This window comes from Onychostoma macrolepis, chromosome 01 (genome assembly GCF_012432095.1).
Source record: "Onychostoma macrolepis isolate SWU-2019 chromosome 01, ASM1243209v1, whole genome shotgun sequence".
Classification (NCBI taxonomy): Eukaryota; Metazoa; Chordata; class Actinopteri; order Cypriniformes; family Cyprinidae; genus Onychostoma; species Onychostoma macrolepis.
Genome location: NC_081155.1, coordinates 23,870,984 through 23,895,388, shown reverse-complemented (window position 1 = coordinate 23,895,388; position 24,405 = coordinate 23,870,984). Strand labels below are relative to the sequence as shown.

General features: G+C 35.7%; 1 protein-coding gene across 3 annotated transcripts in view; it reads left to right on the top strand.

The window, feature by feature from the left end:
• The first annotated feature begins 3,781 nt into the window (after positions 1–3,781).
• epha6 (eph receptor A6) overlaps positions 3,782–24,405 on the top strand; it is a 122,529-nt gene continuing 101,905 nt past the window's right edge. For 2 of the 3 annotated variants that reach the window (XM_058771592.1, XM_058771576.1), the window contains exons 1-2: positions 10,530–10,621; positions 16,491–16,555. In XM_058771592.1, the coding sequence (XP_058627575.1) occupies positions 10,543–10,621; positions 16,491–16,555 (144 nt within the window). In that variant the 5' untranslated portion in view covers positions 10,530–10,542. Of the gene's footprint in view, positions 4,533–10,529; positions 10,622–16,490; positions 16,556–24,405 lie in introns of those variants that run through there. The other variant, XM_058771585.1, reaches the window with a different exon arrangement.

Below are 24,405 nucleotides of genomic sequence, written 5' to 3'. Positions count from 1 at the left end.
GGAGTCTCGTGGTGTGGAGAAAACAGCTGTGCCTCTTTTAACCATCATTTGATGTTTTCTTTTCCTAGCCAATCATCCATTTTTCATCTAGGAGACAAATCTTGTCATCTTCTCAGTGTTAGGTATGATGTTCTTGAAATCAAAAGCACAAACAGGTTTTGCTCGCTGCTGTGCACACACACACACACACACACACACACACTCACACTTTAAACGGTGCAGACTATTGTGATGCATTTACTGTACATGTCCTTTTGTTTTCAGCTGAGGAGATTCAGAAATATAGATCTGTGATAGCTCTGTTCTTTTTCAAGATTTCTAGATTCAGACAATAAATGAAAACAGATGGCAAAATAATTTAACGCAGCCATGGTGACAGCTCGGCTCGAGTATTGTAAGTAAAAGAATTATGGAATATAAAATCTGGCCTACAGTAAAAGGATTTAATGAACAAACATTTGATCATGAGAGGCTCTTTGAGTTGTTTATCATGAAGTGATCATGCCAATTACAGTATGTCAGATCTCTTTAGATATTTACTGATAAACTCTGACAGCATGCTAAATGAGTTTGCAGCTCATACTGACTCTCTGTCATGCAATTTCCTGAGTGGACACTTAATAATCTTTCACACAAAAGCAGATCAAAAAGAGCAAAATGTGTATCAAAATCGTGCAATTACAGTTTTTTATTTTTCAACTGCTTACACACATTTTCAAAACTTTGCCTCCTTTTTTCAAAACTTTACTCACAAATCCAAGAATTGCACACACAAAATGCCTCACATTTCTTGCAAAATGAAGAACTGCATTCAAAATATCACAAACACATCTCAAAAGCAAACATTTGCAAACACCTTTGCCATAATATTAATTCCTGTTAGATTTTTGTGTTACAGAGAAGTGTGTTGGGTTTTGCAAAAAGTGTTTTATGAAATTGAAAACTGAGTCAAAGGCCGATAATTAGTGTATGGTTTTACAGATTTGGTGTGTGGTTCTGGTGTCTGAGTGTCAGGTTTCAGAAACTGTGTGACATGTAAAGATTTTGTGTAAGCAGTTGAAAAAAACTGTAATAGCCAGTGTTTATACACCTAAAGAAAATAATCTTAATATTAATCATGGCGAATTCTTTATATCTGAAGATCAGTGAGAAGGGTTTTGTCTGGGGCAGCAGGCTCTCAAGTGGCTATAGAGGCCAATCTTGGACTTGCACGCTTTAGAGCATATGGGGCATTCAAAGATCGGGTCGCTGCTGTTGGATAATTGGACAGCCAGACCTTTCCTATGTTTGTGATTCTCCTGTGTAGTTATCACTCTGTGTTCTTCCAACTCCCCAGCAGCTTTCTTTAGGATGGTCCTCTGACTGGATCTGTCTGCAGCCAATGTCTCCCAGTTTTGGGGGTCAATGTCAACCTGCAACAACTGTCGCTTTAGCTGATCCTTGTAACGCTTACATGGGGCTCCTCGATCACGCTTGCCCTGGCAAACTTCCCCATATAGCACTGCTTTTGGCAATCTAGCGTCATCCATGCGTGATCCGTGACCTATCCAGCAAAGCTTTCACAGCAAGACCCATATAATCCTAGATACCTAGATGAGAGACCCCTCATATGATTGTAAAGCACTTTGGGTGTACAGCAATACACAATAAAGTGCTATATGAATAGCTTATTCATTCATACGTGCATTCATACTAAATTATGTACTTGCAGTATATTCTTTGAATACATATTTAAAGAAAAGTGTCTACATGTGGTCCAAATGTTGTGTAATATATGCATTTTGATATTATCAATTCAATATTGGCCTCCCATAAACAAATACAAATAGTACTTTTAAAGGAGCACTGTATAAAAGCTTAATGGTGCTGTAGCTTAATGGTAGTCTGTGGAAAGAAAGAGTGTGGAAGCTTTCATCTTTTTGTAAGAGGGTGAAAACAACAGTAGTATAATGCCATAGCAAAAACAAAACAAACAAACAAACAAAAAACAAACAAAAAAAACAGTATATTCCTGACTACTCATTGGTGTACAATGTATACGTATATGGATTGTAACTTTACTGCAAACATGACCAGGTGTAGCAAGTGTAATGTAAAAAAAAAAAAAAAAAAAATAAATTAGAAAGTGCTGGTGCTTAGGTTCTCATTGTGCATCTTTTACTAGTTTAGTTTGCTGTTTTGTCACTTTTAAATTGCTAAATTTATATGGATTAATTTTAAAAATATATATTTTTGTTTGCATATATATATATATATATATATATATATATATACAACATTAAATTAAATTAAATCAAATTAAAAGATTTACTGTTAAATCTTTTTAGAGTGTAGAAGTAAAAAAAACTTCAGAATTATGACTTCTGTACTTTATATTGGCAACATCTGTTTCCTTGCCTACATATTGGATGTTCACACACTGTATGCATTGCTACTGCTTAGCCAGCAAAACGTAATTCAAGTCACCTCCTATATTAAAATCCTGTTTTCTTCAAAACCTCATGTCTCCAGTCAATCAATAAATTACATTCAGCATATTGTGTATGCATGATGGCATCGGATGACCTTTAAATGGCTGTGCAAAAATAACCATCCTGAATTGATTGTATGCAGGGGATATGAGGGTGAAGGAGGGAGTTATTTTCGCATTTGAGACCATTAGAATCTAGTTAGATGTCTGAATTACACAGGCGTGACAAACAGATATACTGTAGACTCTCACAAGCAGGACATCAGTAAGCAATAGGATCAAGACCACAAGAGATAAATCAGGTCATGCATTTGCACAGTTGCCCTAAGTGTGAATTATAACCTGTTTATATTCAGAGGTGAACTGTGTACTGTTAACAAAAAAAAAAAAAAAAACAATTAGTGTGACTTCAGAGTGGACGAGAACAGGAATGTAGCAGTAATCTAATGCAATGCTGCTAATTTTGCAGATTAAGTGCAATGGCAACAGCAATTTGCTAGTGCCTAGATTCCCATCATCCATTGCGGCATGAATAAATTATACAGTTGCATTTTTGTACAACATGCCATTCTATTTTGCTGTTTCTGTTGTTGTTACTTTTAATTACCTGCATGTTTTGTTTATTTATTTATTTTTAATCTAATCTGTTTCTTGATTTTCATCATTGCTATGTATGTTAAACTGAGTGTTAGAATTTGTGAAACAATAACCCAGAATAATTCAGAAACAATAACTGGCTTACCACAATAGTATTTTGAAGTATTATATATTTTCTGTCCATACATATGCAATATTCAAATTGCAGTTACAGATTGTTTTAAGTCAAAGTTTTTGTTCCACATGTAAGTGCAACCACACTGTGTTATGAAGCACTATTACATCAGCTGCATGGGGAAAAAATAATTAAAATAAATAAGGTCCAAGTTTCCAGCCACAAAGGAACACTAACTGTTTACAAAAATACATTACAGATTTGCAGTGTTATGATTTGAAACTGACCAAATCTGAATGGATTTCATAATCAAATTCTGAATTTAATTGTAATAAATTACAACCCACTGGCAATATTTTAAGTGCACCTTCAGTTTTTTCTTTTTTTTTTTTCTTGCATTATAGTTCATAATATAGTTAAAGGATGATACGCTAATATTACTATAATTGCAAAAGTTCTAAAGAGCTAAAGAATGTTTCAACATCATAAAAATAGAATTAGGTATGCATACAGAAATGTGTCAGTCATGATAAAAACGCATGAAATAACATTAATGCACAGATAACCTATGCAGATCGAGTCTCCTTACAGGAGCCGCAGACCAAATGAGACTTACTGTTTGTGTGCCATGTTACGCACATACGCACGCCGGACTTCCCTTGACAGGAGCGCGGGACGGCACAGCACAGAGTGGAAACGAACACCCTCTAGTGCTGATGAGCTGGTCTTCCGTCTAGATCTGCAAAACTCACTTGGGCTTCTCACCTCGCATTTCGCGCGCCTGAGACTGAAAGCATCGTGGACGCTTTCGTGCCAGGTCTGTCTGCGTACGCGAGACTGATTCGACTAGTTTAAGCGCGTAATATACGCCAGGCTTGTGTGTCGACGGCACATAGTGCGAAGAGGAGAAGCGCGTGTTAACGCGTAGAGAAGAGGAAAGCCCGTTAATGGACACTGACGACTGGAGAACACACTTAGTTTAGTTCGTTATTTCAAGTGTTGACAGCTTGACAACATTAGGGATAACTTATCTCACAGTCTCTGTCCTATTTATGGGGTAAATTCTGTAAGTTTTTTCAAGTGCCGCCGGTAGTTGTGCGTAATGGGCTGGCATTTCTCTCGATCTGTATCCGCGTTTTCGCGGTGCGGGGAACGAGGCGGTTGACGCGCAAAATCCTTTACAATAGTTGAATTAATTTTGTTGCTGGATATTTTATCTCAGACTCTTTTCTGTAGTAACTGTCACCGACTTGCGTGCACAACTGGATACAAAAATGACTTTTCAAAGATTTTTCTTCATGTTTGCTTTACCGGGTTTGGCTTTGTCGGACCCCGGCCAATCAAACCAAGGTGAGTTATAATGAACTGTGATTAATGGTTTGATACTGTATCATAACCTACTAACATGCATAGAGTTTATCTATATAATGCGTATTGTCTGTAAAGGAGACGCTACAACCGCGTTCAGCCTTTCAGTTTGGTCAGAACATTATATATGTATACAACTGGCAAATGACAGTTGTACCGACTATTCAGAATATTATCAATTGTTTTGATTTGTGCAGGAAAGATTAGAACGCTGTGTTTACTGTCGTTCTGTAGTTCTGCAGCTAGTCTTATGCTCAACATCACACAAACGGGGTACCCATGTAGGAAAGACCGGGGAATGTTGTAACACATTTCAACGTCTGTAACTCGAGTGTTTTTTTTTGTTTGTTTGTTTTCTGTTAACTGTAAAACACTGATATTATATTCCCATATTTGTCTATTTCATATTAAAGTAGTTTAGAAATGTTAAACTTATCTCTACAGCTGTAAATCAAGGTCAAGTATAAAGAGTGTTGTTGTTGTTGTTGTTGTTGGCACTACCATAGTGGGTTGTTAAACCAATGGAAAACATGGGAATTTTACATTTTGTGCATGAATTTGTGAAAATCAAATGTATTTTGCTCAAAAATACTCTCCTAAACCTAACCCAACCTGCTTCATTTAATTCAAAAGGGTAAACATCGGCTTATGGGAAACATTTTAATTGAAATAAATTGCAAACAAATACAGAAAAACTAAGCATATGTTAAAAATTCTAGGATGTGAGCGCACATTGGTCACTCTCACAGTTGTGACGTTATCCATTTTCTGAAATCTTTGTGGGTCCAGAAGAAATACATTGAAAAGTAGTGCTACCCTCCTTGTCAAAAGCTTGTGTGAATGTTAGAACAAGAGGACCTGGTGGTTCTGATGATAAAGTGATAATCATTATAAATAAAAGGAGTACAACAGCTTGACACTGTACCTTTTGACATCAGTCTGAAATGTATTTCTTATGAAAGGTACATGTTAATAAATTAAGATGTACTAAAGGTAAAGTGGGTGTATATTTTAGGGTACTGTCCCAGTGGCAAGCTGTTGATTTTTCACTTTTTATTCATTCATAGCTATGATCACTAACAAATTTAAATCAGACGTAATATCTTAAATCAGAATTGTGTTTTGTCCAGTAAACCTTAATATTCTTACACAGAAACTTTTACAGTCTCTTCAGGAGGGAGGTGGGCATGTATAATTGTGATGTCTAATTTACTTATGCTGCATTACAACACACCCGTGTCTCACCTAAGAGACAGAATTGCAGTGATGGTATCTCATCGCACCTGTCCCATTTCCCCCCTGCATGTGCCCGTAACTCCTCCCTTCTGTTTACACTCGCAGTTCACAGTGGTCATTCACACAAGAAATGAGTTAAATGGCAGTATTTTGAATACGAACATTACAAGAACAAGTGACTCTTGTGTTATGTCTCTGTGTTGTGAAAAGAGAGAAGAACAGAGCATATTTGTGTGGGATGTGCAAAAGATAGAGAGAGAAAACTCAAACCATCTGAATTGGCTTGCACGGCATTTCAAACTTTTTTTTCCCACTTATGAGTCACCCTTATTTTTTTCCCGAGCCGGAATGGAAAGCAGTTATTTAACAGGTCACTGTTTTCTCAGTTTAAACCATCACAAATTAGGCAATAGATCTGGAGACAGTTCTTTCCAATGTGAACCCATAAAAGTGTAAATTGAGGGTTTGCAGTTCACTTGAACAAAAATCCCACCTTGTGATTAACACTGATGCTAATGTCCAATTAGTATGCATGCAGAGATGACCCTACATAACCTCGCAATATATTTATCTTTTGCACTGCCATATAAGAAAGGTCTGCTCTTTTCTGCTATATACTGTAGCGTTAGAATCAAACTGCTTTGTATTTCAGATGCTTCTGAGGAACATATCGCAGGGCATTGTAGAACTCTTCAAAGCACTTAAAAATCCATTTAAGAAAAGACTGTACTCTGAATAAGCTTATCACACAATCTTCTCTCCTCCTCGTACTTATAGCTGAATCGTGAATGCCTCTTTGACCCCCTTGTAAAACCAGTCACTATTTAAGCGCAGGTCTATAATAAGCCCTGCTTAAAGCCACCTTTTTGCGCTCATGCTTGACGGGCTGCTCTTGCCAATCATGCTCAACTGTCATCTTGCACCAAGAGAAACTTCAAAATGGACATCAGATCGCTGTAAGATAGCAATGTTCTCAAGCGCTCTTCTAATCAGTCCAGAGTGGTGCTTGAGTGTTCTACAAGGGCTTTTTAACCTCCTCTTCCTCAGATATCGGGTTGGTTTTTCGTTTATACCTGCCACTGGTCAAAATGTGAGTTGATAAAGTGTGTGTTATCCATTCAGATGTACAGCAATCTAAAATTAAAGTGCTTCAAATCACTTAATATGACTGTTAGAGAAGCAAAGAAACAATTGATGTGATTTATATCCCTGTTCTGCCAGAGTTGGTAACAATTCAGAATTGAATAATTGGATCTCTTTCAATCCATGACTAAATTTGAATTTAATAAACTTCACAACTTTAAAAAAAGCTTTTGTTTTTTTCTTCAAATGAAGTTTGTCTTCAAACCGGTGATATTTTGTCTTAAAGCCAGTGTAATTTTAGTATTCTTTATATTAAATTACAGTGTTTAATATAGTAATTTTGTGTTTTTATATTTTAAATATTACTATTATTAATATTTAATTATTATTTGTTGTTTCTCATTCCTCTAGCTCAAACAGTAGCGCAAGGTGCTAGCAACACCAAGGTCATGGGTTTGAGTCGCAGGAAACGCATGAACTGATAAAATGTATACCTTGAATGTTTCTGTGGATAGAAGTGTTTAACATTTTATAAAATGCTTTTGCTTAAGTTTTAGGGATTTTATTTTGTGCTTTTGTAATTTTATTAGCATTTTTTTTTCTTTTTTTCTATTTTGTTCATTTTAATTTAAGCTTTTAGCTAAAAAACGTTTTCAGTTTGATGCCGAGTCAACCTTTTTTTTTCTTTTTAGTTTTTCAGCTAATATTTTATTTTATTTCAGCTTTACTTAAATATTTTTTAATAGTTTTAGTTTTAGTTAACAGTAACAAAACTGCTTCAAACTTTGCTTTTCTACTTCACAATTCAATTCATATTTCAATTCAATTTTCAATTCCTTGCAATCAAATTCAAATTGCAATTCTGCATACTTTTGCTACCTTGCTTCAGGAATTGGAATATAAAAGTCATTCTTGATTTACTTCTGAATGGCACACAACCCTGGCAGCTACTGACTGATCTTAAGCTGTGTATGTTTTTCTTTCATTCTGATGCAGTCACATTAGTCAAACAGTGAGTTTTGTTCTTTTGTTCAGAACAAAGTTTCACTTTATTGGAAGTATATGCATATGCATCTGCCTTGTTTTCTCCAGAGAGCTACAGTTTAAAGCGTGTTACAACTGCTCTGAGGATGCACGGGTGTGTGTGTGTGTCAGGAAAGTGCTATGTAAACAGTAATTGTGCGCTGTAACAGAGGCCTGTTAATGCCTGGTGCCCTGTTCGTGCTGCTATCATTGCCGTGTGGAGTGCTCTTATTGATTTTATAGACACTGTGGAGCTGAACCTCTGAGGTTTCTCTCTTTATACCTTCAACACTTCAATGGCTCTTCAAAGAGAGAGAAAGGAGCAGGATAAGGCTTTGTGCTGCCAGCAGCGGTATTTATATGTGCGTGTATGTGTGTATGCTTGTTTTCTTGTTCTCTTCATTAGATCAAGGTCACAGAAAAATCATCTTGTCGTTTTTGTATTGCTTGCATTGGTTCCACTTGCGTTGCATTGCCACCCTGGATACGCGCCGTCCCTCTTGCTCAGAGATTACATTTATTAAAGCTGAAAAAATTTGTTATAGTGGAAGTAATGGAAGAGATGAGCTCTTTTTGCGTATACTGTGGCACACAGACCTGCTCGCGCCTCTCCATTGACTTTCTATTGTCGCTGGAATCAATTTGTAAATTGCACCTTGACATTTCCAGGCCCTGTCTGTGCAATGTGATCTTAGCCTTAACCCCAGTGCCTCCTTTTCCTACTCCTCCACATCGTCTCAGACACACTAAATGCCCAGCTAAAGACCACTAATGCATGCAGCGCTGTCCTTATCAGATCAATTTATCTCAAGCATTCGACAAAGGGCCATTTTTCTCCGGTTGTGACATTCAAATTCCAAATGTCACCTTTCTCGTCTTCATCTCTCATCTCAGAGAAAAAAAAAGAGAGAGAACATGAGTTGCATGGATCTAGGCTTTCTTGTCACACTCACACACACATCTCTTTTTCTCTTACCAACCGTTATTATCTCCCTGAGCCAAGATTCAAAGGAATTGTTTAGATCGTTTGGCTAAATGTCAGAGCTTAGTAAGCCAGTGCACGCTGTTGGTTCTAGCCGAGAGTTTATATAATGAATTTTTTTGTGGCTGATGTTTGGATTTTATATTTTGGAAGCTTATTCTGGTCACACTTTATTTTAAGGTCCAATTCTCACCATTAACAAAGCATTAACTACAACTTTTGCCTCAATAAACTCCTAATTTGCTGCTTATTAATAGTTAGGACGGTAGTTGTTAAGTTTAGGTATTGGGTAGGATTAGGGATGTACAATATGGTAATGCAGAAAATGTGCTTTATAAGTATATTAAACAGCCAATATGTTAATAATAGGCATGCTAATAAGCAACTAGTTAGTCCTAAAGTGTTAACCTTATTCTTAATAAAGTATGCTAATGGTGACAAGTACTCTAACAGTACTATAAAAATGTACACGTCATTGCACACCTGACTGATTTGCCACTGGAAGTCCAGAGCTTAATGTCATAATACAAAGGTTTCATGTTTTGAGTACTATAGACAGCATTTACCCATGAATTTGAGAATTACATCTGCAAAGCTGACATCCACTTTTACCATTTTGCCTTTGAGTAAAGCACTTAACCCCAGGCATTCAGGACTTAGCTTTGAATAAAGTGGCTAAATGGCAATTACTTAACATTTTTGTTCAGAAATTGTTCCATACACATTTAAATATTTTCAAATACAATACTGTTCAAAAGTGTGGGGTCAGTATTTATTTATTTATTTATTTTTTCAATTTGTTTTATTTTTATTATTTTTAAGAAATTAATAATTTTATCAAGGACACATGCCATTGATCAAACCTGACATTTTACATTTCCACAAATTATAAAGAAGCACAACTGTTATCTACACTGATAAAAATAATAATTTCTTCTTGAACAGCATATTAGAATGATTTCTGAAGGATCACGTGACACTGAAGACTGGAGTAATGATGCTGAAAATTCAGCTTTGCCATCGCAGGAATAAATTACATTTTAAAATCTATGAAAATGTATTTTGTCACTACTAATTTGTGCTTCCAAACGAAAAATAATAACTGTAAAATAATACTGTACGCTCATAAAAGGTACATATTAGTACAGTTTAGTGCAGGGGTCGGCAACCTACGGCACGCGTGCCAACAGTGGCAGGCAGAGGGATAATCGCTGGCACGCGAGCAATAGGGAAAACTTCATACTAACGTACATTTTTGAGGTAATAACTTCTCATAGTCACACAGCCTAGTTGGAGCTATACATACTATTAAAGTGTGAGAATTAACTTAGTCTACAGATGCGCGCACATACTAGGCGCTTCAGATCAAAGCCTCAGCGGTCTAACAGCGCTCGTCAATGTCAAAATGACTGAGATAGCCAATCAAATCAAAGTAGGGGGTCGTATACAGGACAAACTGCGCATTTCACCCAAAATTGTTTGGTGTGATATGATTCCAAGTTTAGGGGGGCAAAGGGGGGGCGCAGTTTGTCCTGTAAAATATACAAAAAGAAAAACAGCTGTTAAATTAAAATCTGCGTTCGCTGGCTGGCACACACGCCAGAGACACACACGTTTTAAAGCACTGCGCATTATAACCAATCACATACGATTCTGTTGAGTTTATGAATGCAAGGACCAATCAGAAGCGTTCAGATGAGTCGTCGCCGAAGCGCCACTATTTCATCAAGTGAAGATGTACTTGAATGTAAGTAAGATATTAATTTCACAGTGTAAACAGCTTTAGAGATTATTATGGGAGTTTTTGAGAGTGCTTGAACTCGCTGGACTGAAGTGAAAATGTTCTTTGATAATGTAGACGTTCTTTGCTCTATTTGTACAGTGAAAGTGTTATGGGCTAATTAGTAACTTACAATGTTTTAATTAAATCCACATAAAATACAAAGTCAGTCGTATTATATGTTTATGGTATGACACTCGTGTTATGGTATGACATCTGGTACTTAAGTAAAAAGAGGATTTTTATGCAAAGTTAATATTACACTATTAGGCTACTTTGCCTATCGCCCATTATAGATCAACTAACATAATCTATAAAGGTGCAAAATGCATTTAATTACACATATTTGAGAATCGAGATATTTCATGATATATTTTGGGAATATTTTGAATAAAAAAATAATAATACATAAGCCTATATCAGTTATACAGTGGTATTGTAGCTGCTGTGTGTCATATGACAAGCATGAGAGCCCCCCTTCACTCGTGCCCCCTCAAAAATGATGCCCCTGACATACAAAATGATTTGTCAAAATAAATGAAACATGATGAAATATTCATTTTAGTTGAAATTGTTATAGATTACTTCTAGAGATTGCAATGATACATGACATGGTGAAAAATGACTGAATGAATAATACTTAAAGTAGGTTAGGATGAATTTTAAAATTGTGCCCCCTAAAAGCCAAGTGGCCCCTGTCTGGCCCCCCAGTTGCTGTGGTCTAGAACCGCCCCTGCTTACGATAGAAATGTTAAATGACCCACAGCTATATCCAATGATGCAAACTACTCAAATTTTCTCAAATATTTTTCTCAAATATGGCCATTTTGAGAGAGAGAGATGTGTGACAGTCAACACTATCTCACGACCAATTCATACGTATTTTACGAGGTGGCTAATTGCGTATGAATTCGACCTCACTCGTACGGGCACATCATGCCGAAAATGTTGCCGACCCCTGGTTTAGTGCCTTTTGAAAGGGTACGGCCTCAGCGACAGCTTTTTTATACCATATTTGTAGGCTTGGGTTCAGTGGTTGAATTTATGTTTATTTCATTCTTAAAAAGTTTTAGTTTCTTGTAACCCTGTCAGTATTGGCCAGTACAGGATACGAAAATGATTTGATTTATAGCTTGAATCAGTCTTCACGGCCATGATTATTTAAGGACAAATGGCAGTAGCTACACCATGCTATCTAGATTCATTCCACCTTGACTGAAGATCAATGACCAATCAATACTACATCATTGCTCCCAAAGCTGAAATTGACAAGCATCCCAATCTATTCATATCCCAGAATGTTTTTCTCATCAGTGCCACAGTAGGTTGAGTATGCCATTGTCTCTATCAACATGAAAGCCATCCAGCTGAGACTCACAACAGGAATGACATTTCAGCTAACATTGCACACTCTGTGTTTGATATTGCTGCTTTTTTCACTAAATTTCCTTTTGAGGATACAAAATTAAAAATCTTTTTAGAAAAGTGTTGTTGTATAATACTATGACTTATTCAGAATGGGTTCCATTAAAAAAAAAAATGCAAGAACTAAAAGGCTCAACCAGTGTAGCCTGATTTCCGAACTAAAGACTAATCTTAACTTTACACATATCTTAAAGCTGTGTTCACTCTGAATGGGTTTCGATTTAGATTTAACCTTTAAATGTGTCACTTAATGGGAAGTTCTATACTGGGATCCAGTCATCAACAGCTTAAAAACACAAGATCCAGATCTTCTGATATGACACATCAAAGAAACATCTAAGCTATAGAGGCAGCCAAGATACCCAGGTTTTTCTCCATCTGCCTTTTCTTTTCTTTTTTTTTATCCTTTCCTCCTTTCCATGTGGCCTACTTTAGGGACTCCAGATTTTTACAGACAGACATAGGCGCTAGCTGCCACTTCTGATGTGTCTCTGTTGATGTCTCACTCTCCACGCTGAGGCAGAGGGAGAGAGACAACAAACATTCAGCAGCTGATTTGGTTTGAAATGAAGCTTGCGGATCTTGTCAACACTAGTTATAAAGATTCGGCTGCAGCAAGACAACCCACTCTGCTTTTTCTAATAAGACCATCAATAATAGTCCCATCTGGAAAGAGCCTCGCCATTGGCAGCATTACTCTTGCCAGCCCCATTATCTATTTCTAAGGGCTGGTAATTTGAATTTGCCGTACTGTTTTAATTTCAAGCTGTTGTACAGTTGTCAGTGCAAGTTTTTCCTTTTTTACCATTGTCAAATGACTTATTTAATTGACACTTGCGGTTTGTTGGCCTACTTGTTTGGCGAAGAATTCACTGTAAAGACCACATTTTTAAAATATATTTTGGGGAGAGTTTGTGACATTTTCAAGATATCTAAACCAGTGGTTCTCATCCTTATTATTATCCTTACTATTTTCATTAACAGACTGTCCCTACATTAAACTAATTAACCACAATTAATTGAAACTTAATGATGTCAGACTGATGGATATTTTCTTGCTCAGCGTTTTGTCTTGTTTTCCAGTACAAATATCTGAGCATTCTCAAATTGAGATGCATTTACTTGACAAGCAAAATGACTTAATATATGAAGTTTTTTCTTTCTTTTTTCTTCTAATGATTAAAAGTGAATTTATACTTAAATCAAGAAAGAAAAAAAAATCATTGGGGTCATCTTAATGTAAATGTATCTTGATTTAATCATACTGTATTTGTCCTGGAAAGCAGAGTAAGAATATTGATTGATTGATTGATTGATTGATTGAATTATTGAAAGTGCTCTTTGCTCTTAAATTTTTAATTGAAAGTTTATAGATAGATAAATTAAATACTTTTAAACTTAAATAGACAGATAGATAGATAGATAGATAGATAGATAGATAGATAGATAGATAGATAGATAGATAGATAGATAGATGGCCTTTAAGGCGTTTATGCATTATATTATTAATTTTTGAATATATTGTTTGTAAAAAAAAAAAAAAAAAACTCTAAGGCTATGATTCAAGATTGTACTCAACTGTTTTTTTTTTTCCTGCCAGAATGGATTCACTTTCACTCTCAGTGTTTGTCGTGGAGTTGGCTCATGCATGTACAATGAGCTAGCTTGTAGTCACTGCTCAGTGAGAAGACAATTTTAAAGTAAGCCATTTTCGCTCAGATCAGGCTCTTTATCACTGTCAAATCTGGGAAAAGCAGGTTTAGGTTTTTAATGTTGAACTAGCAATCAACATGTCTGTCTCTGAGGCTCAGATGGTGGTTGTGCTACAGGAATTCCAGGTACTAAATATGCCTGTGGGTTAATAGCAGTTGCCTACAGGATCATATGACCGCTCCTGTGGAGAGGAAAGCAGCAGGGATTGAAATGTGCCTGTAAATGATGGTGACTGCATATACTGTACCTAGTCCCTGTGGGGGTCTGAGTCTCATATGATCTAGTTTCCTTTTCAAAATCCCATTTTACAAAAATTATTTTATTTAATCGATATTCATCAACATTTCATTTTTTTTTTCTGTTTTTCTGTCATTTTTGTCTGCACTTGTAAGTTTCAGACATTCAAATTTCAGACACTAGCAAAAAACATTTGTCATTTGTAAGAATACACACTGATATCGATGGAAGTGCCAATACTAATCAAAATAATAATCTTTCAAATTTAAAGGGATAGTTCACCCAAAAATGAAAATTCTGTCATTACTCGCCCTAGTACTCTCGAGAACGCACGTCGAAGACTGACATGGAAGAGAAGAAACTGTTGAATAAAGTTTTCTTTGCACCCAAAAAGTATTCTCGTAGCTTTATAAAATTGCGGGTTGAACACTGATGCCACACATGGACTATTTTAATATATAACATATTCACTATTATCTAAGAGTTTTACCTGAGCAAACTCCTTATTTGCTGCTTATTAATAGTAAAGTAGTTATTCAATTTAGGTATGGGGTCGGATTAAGGGATCTAAAATATGATCATGCAGAATAAGGCATTAATATGTGCTTTATAAGTACTAATAATAAGCTAGTAATAGGCATGCCAGTAAGCAACTAGTTCATAGTGAGAATTGGTCCTTAAAATAAAGTGGTACTGTGATTTGTTCTAAACAAATGGCCACATAAAAAAGTCATGCCAGGGGCACCAAATAATTGAAACATATATGTGAAGGGGTTAAATGTCGGATAAGTGGTTTTAATAAAGATTCCTCATGTATTGTTTGATTTCTACTCGGTCATGGAGTCCTAACCTTAACCAGTTCAGTGTGCATCATAGACTGGCTTTAGCCCTAATCTGGTAAATATCTCTTAATAAAGTCATTACAATTCGATCACTCCATCCCAATATGCTTGCAGACATGTTTAATCTCCCTTCATTGTCAGGGAGAAAGTGAGTGCGGAAATTTCGGGATAAAATGTCTCGAGACAGAGACACTGGGTCTAGACAGAGGTGTAATGTGATTTAGGATGAGTGTCCAAAGTGCCTAACCCTCTAATTCACATTTTTCTGTTTGGGTGTGTTAGTAGCACAGATCCATCACTTCCAGGCAGAATTATCAGGCATTGTCAAGCAAATTTGATCAGGGCGAACAGTAGTGCTCAGCCTGTCTGCAGGCTCTCTACAGACAGGCACTCATCGAGGATCATTACGTTAACTCTTTGACAACACATATATGGATAAGCTGATTATTAGCTCAGTATTACAACACATATTGAGAAAGCTGTCTTACACACAGACCGTTTTGCTGAGTGAGAATAATGACCACTTGTTCATAGGCCAGAATCTTAAGTCATACTTACTGTCGAAGTTTATTCAACCAGAAATACGCTATTTTTCCACATTTTAAACACTGGGTTATGGCTTAAGCAGGAGAGAGAATGGCATATAACCCTGACTTTGTGTCACGAGTATATTATGCCTGTGACATGCTTTTATTGATAGACATTGTAATTAAGTCCTGGTGTAGAGACAAAGGAAATTGCACATTCATCATATCAAACTGGCATATGTGGGTGAGCAAATGACTCTTTTTTTTATTTGGAGTACTGAATCACCTGCTGGGGGCAGTGGATGTGACTAGCTTCAAAGAGGAAATTTTATTAGCATGCAGACTAAATGCCGTGTGTTCATTTCTGATTGGTGGTGGATGGTTTAATTTGTGTATTCTTCCGCTGTGGTTTTTCATATAATGTCTTTTGTCACTGTTAATGATGTCAAACACAAGGTATCCATTAAGAGTCTTGTTGCCTGATTATTTCTTTGTATCCTTGTTTAATTGCAGGCTCAACTGTAATTGTTCGTTTTTTGTTTTTGTGTTTTGCTCAAAATTCTGTCATTTATTAATATGTTGTTCAGTTTGTGTAAAATCAAAAGGGGGAATTCTGAAGAATGCTGGTCACTTTTGTCCATGAATTTACAATTAAACGAGACCGGAGATTTAAGCTTTAATATATATATATATATATATATATTATAAAAGTATCATAAACATTTTCCTTACTAAATTTCTTGCACTAAATTTATAGCCTACTATAGCTTTGTGTGATGAATCATTCAGATTGCATTTTTGAATTTGATCAACAAAATCATTAAAAAGGTTTGACAAACCCAGACCTCATTCACATTTCTGTATGAACTATTTTATTTTATTTAATTTTTTATTTTATTTTATTTTATTTTATTTTATTTTATTTTATTTTATTTTATTTTATTTTATTTTATTATTTTATTTTATTTACCTTATTGAATGTACTACATAAATGTTCTTCATTTTTCATGTGGCCATATAGTGTTTTATTCATTGTGTATTAGAGACTGTTATAGTTGACCCTAGTTGTTATCTTTTTTGTCTTTCTTATAGTGGTTCTCTTGGACACTACATCTGTGCTGGGAGAACTAAGCTGGAAGACCTACCCAATAAATGGGGTGAGTAATATTTCCCTGTGACCTTTGTACCATATACACAATTTCCCTTGCAGAAAAATTAATTCTTCTAAAGCTCCTCTGAATGTATTCTAACCATGCCTATGCAAACATTACTTATATCAGGTTAATCCAAACCACACAATTCGGTGTGAAAAAAGAAGTTTGTTATAATGAAATTTAATCAAATCAGGTCATTGAGACAGCATTAGTGATCCAGAATCTATTCAAAGAGATTCTTAAAGGGTAATTATTGACACAGGTCTTAATAATTCAATTTTGCCCCTTTCATTTTTGTGAACACTATAGAGGGAATTTCCAAGACATTAAAACCAGTCAAAAGGCTAGAAGCAATTTGAATGAAGCAACCAAGTGTGATCTCACAGCCCAGAAGAGCTTCTAATAGTAGAGCTACTATTATTAAATCAATTTCATGATAAAGAGCAGTATGATGGATGCTCGATCACTGCCCTTTTTCTGAGGCCAACTATACCAGTCCTAGTCTTGAGCTGTACTCGAGTAAAAGTTTTGTAGTGGAGGAATCAGAGTCAACCCACGGGGTGTGTGTGTATGTGTGTGTGTTTTCTTTTTTTGAGGGTGTGCAAAATGACCTATCGCCCATAAAATGATTTCCCAGTGGAGTTGCAGTGCACATCTTCATATTAGTTCTGCTCTTACACAGGTGCTCAAGATGTCAAAGAAAGTGAGTTCATCTTACCAGTAAACACCACTTGGGGTTTCTTTCTTTTTTTTTCATGCTGTAGGAGGCTGGTGCCTCCGATCAAATCAATAATTCATGCTATAATATCCTGGGTCAAATACCTCTCCTATTAGTATTTACCACAATGTCTTTTTCTGGTTCTTTTTGTTAGGTCAGGGTATGTCATGTTAATCAAAGCCTTTTTCATTCTTCTCCCAGAGATAGATGGAACATACCTTTTCCAGTCTGGGGAGACTTTATCTGCCATTTAATTTGTTTTCTAGCAATGGGAGACCAGCGTGTATGTTTTGTTTACTCTGGCACAGACATGTCCTATGGGGTTTCTATCTCTCTACCTCTCTCTCTCTCTCTCTGCCACTCTCCCCCTTTACCTTCTGTTTGGAGAAACAGGTTTGTTTGTGCTGTTCCATTGTTTCGATGACTATTCTCTTGGCTCCACTCCACTGTAAGCCCCTCAGATTCTGTGCTGTAATTACCAAATGTGTCACAGAACCCTGGTATCTCCGTGTAGTGTACACACTTCTCTACCTTGAGAAAATATTATATGCTTACTGCATGTTAACCCTCATTAATAGTTAAATTAACTCTAGATGTCATGACTAAAATGTTTATATGTAAATTAAAAAATATATAATAATTATTATATTATATTATATTATATTATATTATATTATATTATATTATATTATATTTCATTATATTTCATTATATTATATTATGCATGCACTAAAAAACACTTTCTTCACCGTATAGTAGGGCTGTCAAAAATAAAAATAAAAATTCGAATATACTTCGAATTTAAAATATAAATCCACATTCCAATGTAAAAACGTTGCATTTGAATTTTAGGTGTGCGTCAGGCAGCCTTATCAGTGGCACACAAGATGCGATCATGATGTAGGTGTCGTTGCATTTTAATGCTTTTTTTTAGCCTATCCAGTTGAACCCACTAGATGTGGTGCTGCTACGATGTTCATTCAAAATATTGTGGAAAAAGCGAAGATCAATGCGGAGAATTTCTTGTTTATGTCAAACTGAAACCAAGCCGTTTGCACAGAATGCATATTTATCGCATTTTCTAGAGGGACATCTATCACCGTTGCACTCGTGTCTCGCACAAGAGAGCTGCATGTTTGGAAAGCCATGTAAAATTAATGGAAGTTCAACTTTTAAAAAAACATGTCTCAAGACTTTATGGCAGTTTTTCCCCATTCCATGCATCTCATGTTTTTAAATAAAAAAGTACTCTTTGTGATCGGTTTTCGGTCCTTTGTATTAAACTATACATACATACATGATGCTGTTTTTTTTCAAATTGTTTAAGCAAGTTAATTAATTATATACGGTTTATAAACATTTTTTTTAAACATTATGCACATTTTTTCAAAGATATTCATGTTATTTTATTGCTTTGAAGAAATTAGTAATATTAGTAATATTTTGCTCGATGTGCCCTCTTGTGGCCTCAGGAGAGAAGCCAATAGCTTTTTCCCCCTAAATGAAATTATGCCTTTTAAATTCGAATATAATTTGAATTTTGATATTTAAGTGCAAAATTCGAATTTAGTTTTTTAGCCATTTTGACAGCCCTACCTTATAGAGAAAAAAATAAATAAAATGTAGGGTTGGTATGATTTTTAATGTTTTTGAAAGAAGTCTCTTATGCTCACCAAGGCTGCATTTATTTGATCAGAAATACAGTAATATTGTGAAATGTTATTACTGTTTAAAATAACTGTTTTATATGAATATAATTTTTTATATAATATTTAAACATTACTCCATTACTTCAGTGTCTCGTGATCCTTCAGAAATCATTAAAATATGATGATTTGCTGTTTAAGAAGTATTTCTTTTTATTATGAATATTGAAAACCACAATACTTTTTTTTCAGGATGAAAAAAAAAGAAAATGATGGATAGACAAAGAACAGCATTTACTTAATAGAAAGCTTTTATAACATTATACATTTCTTTACTGTCACTTCTATTTAATGTATTGTATTCTTGATTCATAAAATGAATTAATTTATTTTTAATTAATGAATTTTTTAAAACAAAGTTCTGACCCCAAATTTTTCATGGTAAAAAAAAGGCAAAAGAAGAAAGGCCTTTAAAAATGTTTTTAAAAACTGCTGACCGTTGACCTCATTTAGCAGGTACTTCTGTCCTTTTCAAGATTAAAAAGCTGTGACAGTCATCAAAGATACTCAATTCATTGTAAATGAGCATAATTTAAAAACAAGTCAGCATGGTTGCATTGCTGTAGTTACGATACAAAGACTTCTGTGTCAATCAAAGAGTGATTAATGATCTCTTAACGCTCTCTCATTCCCTGTCGGCCATTTGAAAGGTTGACCTTTTCTAAAAAGGCCTGTCCGTCTCTTTTCAAAGGGACTGCAGCACTGGGACGTGAATGATTAATACATGCTGTTTTAGAAGAAGTTGTGTCAAGATGAGACAGAAAGCCACACTTTTGAGTGTTAATTTCTTATCTGTAATGGGACTTTGAGTGACCTTAAGCAGGACAGATCTGGTATTTAGTGATAGATCACAACAAAATCTGGACCTCAATCGTGGAAGCTCAGCTGGCTGGTGTTTTATTCCAGTGAGTTCAACCAAGGTATCCCATGGAGTACAGGGTACCTTTAGCAGGGTCAAAGGCATACTATGATTTTGCTTTATTAGACCTATAAAAAATAAATTAAACTTCTAAAAGATTAAAAAAACAACTCCTGGCACCTCATTTATAAAGACATACGTAGTATGATCCTAAATGTGAACATTAGGGGTGGCACGGTACACAGATGTCACGGTTCGGTACGTACCTCGGTTCGGGGGTCACGGTTCTATACGATTTCGGTACAACAGGGAAAAAAAAAATCTACTATGCTCATTGCAAATTGAAAAAAAAAAAACTATCTAGATGTGAAAATACTAAATATTATTACATGTTATATATATAAAATCTGTTTTGTTTTCATTGTGAGTGTATACAAATAAAAGCAGACCTTTATACAGTGATTATTAATAAGACAATAAGTGTTTTAAGTTGATTCTGCTGGTATAAGGAAACAGTTGAAGTGATCGCGTCGGAGCGCGCGCGCACACACACACACACACACACAAAACACATCAGTTCCAGCATTGCTAACTTGACAGCGCAGTTGGTACTTTATCAAAATAAAATACAGTGAGCCAAACATCAGCGCGCGCGCCTCTGTGTTGGAACGCGACTGAAGTACAAAGCCTATCATTTACATAATAAATAATAGTTTAGCATTCACATACGTTACATCGCAAATATGGAAATATTATGGAATATTTGGATTTGTGCCGAATGAGAGAGGTAGGATACACGAGCACAAAGCTCCATTTCGTAAACAGTTGAGTGTGCAAGCCTTTAAAGTATACTCCCTTGTCAGTCTATGTGAGAGACGTTCAGAATCAGCACATGGTCACTGTCCAGGGGGCTTTGTTTTCAAGCACGCAACTCATGGCTTTCGCTGTTCTTCTGCTGGTGGTTATCAAACAGCGCTGCATTACTGCGGACGGGGGTGAATTGCCTGTATTCGTCGTAAGGCCTCATGCACCGAACCGAGACGCCCGTACCGTGACGGTTCGGTACGAATACATATACCGTGCCACCCCTAGTGAACATATGTCAATTCTCACTATTAACTAGTTGTTGATTAGCATATTAGCATATTGGCTGTTTATTAGAACTTATAAAGCACATATTGATGCCTTGTTCTGCATGAGCATATTTTAGATCCCTTAATACGACACCATACCTAAACTCATGGCCGCGGGAACTAGGGGTGCTGAGGGTGCTGCAGCACCCCCCGCCGCAGGGCCGGGTCTGAGATTTTCCTTTTGCCCCTCGATCATCCCCAAGATACTTAATTTTGTGATTATTTATTAAACTGACCAGAAATAGCCTAGTGCGGCTGTATTTTTCTTGCGCGCCTCGCGGCGCACGTCCCTGCATCTCCGCCTCACACTGACAGAATTTCATGTGAATGTTCACGCGATATTACCGTAATTTTATATTCCGACTTATAAAAACCATTCACGTCCTCGTCCTTTTTATGAGCTATTTTCCGAAGCTTTCTCGCTTCTCAAGACGGCCACCGTCAATAACCACTGCTCTTTAATTGCGCTCTAGTCTCTGGTCAAACTCTGGTCTGTAGCCTAATGTAATCTATTAACTACGCGCATCATAACGCTTTAGGCAAGTAGGCTATCCATATTATGACAAAATATTTTAATAAGACTGAATTTGAATTTAACCTGATCACGTTTAATAAAAAGACATTTTAAGTTTGATTATAACGCGCAAGTCCACTATTATTCAAACAACGAACAGATTATACAGCGAACAAAGAACATTTACATTGTCAAAGAATACTGAAGCGTGAGTGTAAGCACTCAAAAAAAAAAAAACAAAACTATAAGCTATAATCAGTGATGTTGTCTGCAGTGTGTGATGAATTAATATCTTACATCGCACGTAGGTAGGCTACATCTGTGTTTCTGATGAGAGAATTCGATAAAGTATATTGACCAAAACTTTTGCGTATCAGCGACGTTAATATTTAATAAAATCCCCTTAAATAATAGAAATATTAAAGAAAAAATTCTTGAAATAAAATCACAAAAGCACAAATACATTGGTTTGCATATAGGCTACATCTTAATTTGTATGTTAATCTATAAGAGTTTGGGCTGTTTATAGGATTTTGTCAAAGGCCCCGCCCTGCCTCATCAAGCCCCACCCCCCAGGACCCCCCAGATAAAATATGTTCCTGCAGCTATGCCTAAACTTAACAACTACTTAAATTAGCAGTTTGTTGAGGCTAAAGTCATAGTTAACAATTCTAATGGTGAGAATTGGTCCCCAAACTAAAGTGTGACCATTTTCCTAAATGCATCATAGTTCATCTTAAATTCACGTGCACTATAAATGCAGCAACTGCATCTGGAATGCTCACAGATAATGTTACACAAAAGTAATGGTACATACCTCAGTTATTCATGAGATTATAAGGTTTTTATAAGCCATTATACATGCATTATAATACATTAAGAATACCCTTATTATGCATTATAAATACAGACTTCATCTGGTGTTATAATTCAATATACTCTTAAAAGTTATAGAGTGAACATTAGACTACTATAATATTATAGGACACAATTAACATCAGGGTCCAAACTATTTATTAATGTGATTATAAAATTATACTCCAGGTAACTGTTGAAATATAGTAATTTACACATTTGCAGTCATAACTTGTTTACATAACAGATTTATTTAATCATTAATTGAATCAAGCCTGACCAACCATTACAGGAAAATTCTGCCCCATAAAGTTTTCAGAATGCCCATGCTCTTCAGTTGGCATATACATAAGAACATTTTCATGTCAGTTTTCCCTTTATAAACCCAGATTTATTCCTCATTTTCAACAAAGGATGTAATCTATTAAATTTAGGATCAAATTTGTCATTGTTTTATAAAAGAGGTATTTGATTATTTTCATCATTTTACAGTTCTGAAACAAAATAATGTGTAATATTTGCAAGTTTGTGTGGATCATGCTTCCACTAGTCTCCAACTGGTCTGCACTCCCCTGATTCCAGTCCATACAACACATGTTAACACAATAGTGCTAATCTGATAATCTATCACCAGCATGCGCTCTCTGATATCTATGGCTGATTCGGTGGTTATTGATTGAGTTCTTGAAGTGTTACTTGAAATTCGCTGAGAAAACCAGAGCTCCCATTGATTTTGAACACCTTTTTATTCATCATTGCAACTGACACTAAACACCAAGCTTGATATTAGCTCGCACCCACATCCTGACAAAATCTCTTATGACACAAGCGAGTTCTCCTTCTGTCTTACTCAGCCTTTGCTATTTGTAGCTTCAGCATTTTGCACTCGCAGTCGTGATCTAAAAGTGACTGATGTGCTCTATACAAATCTGTTTTCATGATGTGATTCACTGATATTATTTTTTTTAGCAGGGAATGTAAGTACACGACTGTGTAGGATAGGGCAGCAGAGTTGAATCTTTCTATTTTCTTTGAGACAGCATGTTTTCAAACAGGTGTGCCAGCAGTTCAAATATTTGGGTGGTTGATAATGTGATGCAGAAATCAGATTAATACACGAATGGGGTTTGAGTAAGCAGACTGAGGAGAGCGATGTGCAATTCATGTACTCACATGACTGAATGGACTTTATCTACACTGACATATAACATCAGTAACCTGCAGCTCTGATTCCACTGTGTTTGAAATACCGTATTGTCCCGAATATAAGACGACCCTGATTATAAGATGACCCCCCTTTTTCCAGATGTACCTTTTGGAAAAAGGCTTTTTGAAAACCAAATCTTGTTTTTGTTTTTTTTGTTTTTCTCTTCTCTCTGTAAAACACATTTTTTTCTTAAATTATTTTCAAATTGCATATTTTTCCTATTTTAATTTTTGTTTTGAAAGTATGGTAAATACTGGTAAAATGTACCAACAATGACATTGAAAAATATACACTTTTTGATATACCATTGAAATAACAGGTAGCCCATCTGAATTATATAACATTTAGGCTATCCATCTCATAGTAGCCTACCAAAATGTTATTATCAGTAGACGTGAAATCTTATTGTAGTCTTCAAATCTGGGTATAGTCTTATGTTTTAAAATCACTTACAGAGGAAGTTTGATCCCATCAGGCTAACATGACAGTCACGACTTTACAACACACATTACATTACATATTTCATGGCACACTCGTTTTATGCGTTTTTGGCGCCACCTATTGTTGTGGGTGTATTACTGACATGTCAAAGTCTAGACCCCGAATATAAGACGACCGCGTTTTTTCAGATGTATTTCCAAGAAAAAAACATCGTCTTATATTCGGGTCAATACGGTATATGCTTTCAGTTTATGGGTTTTACAAGTAAAAACCATTGTATTCTTTCCCAGAAGTCCTTGCGTGACACATCACATAGGGTTGCATTTTATTTAAATTATTTTGTTTCTTCTCATTTTTGTTATCAGGAATGAACATTAGGGTGTTTTGTGGGTAACCCTTTATTTTAGGGTCTCTTAACTA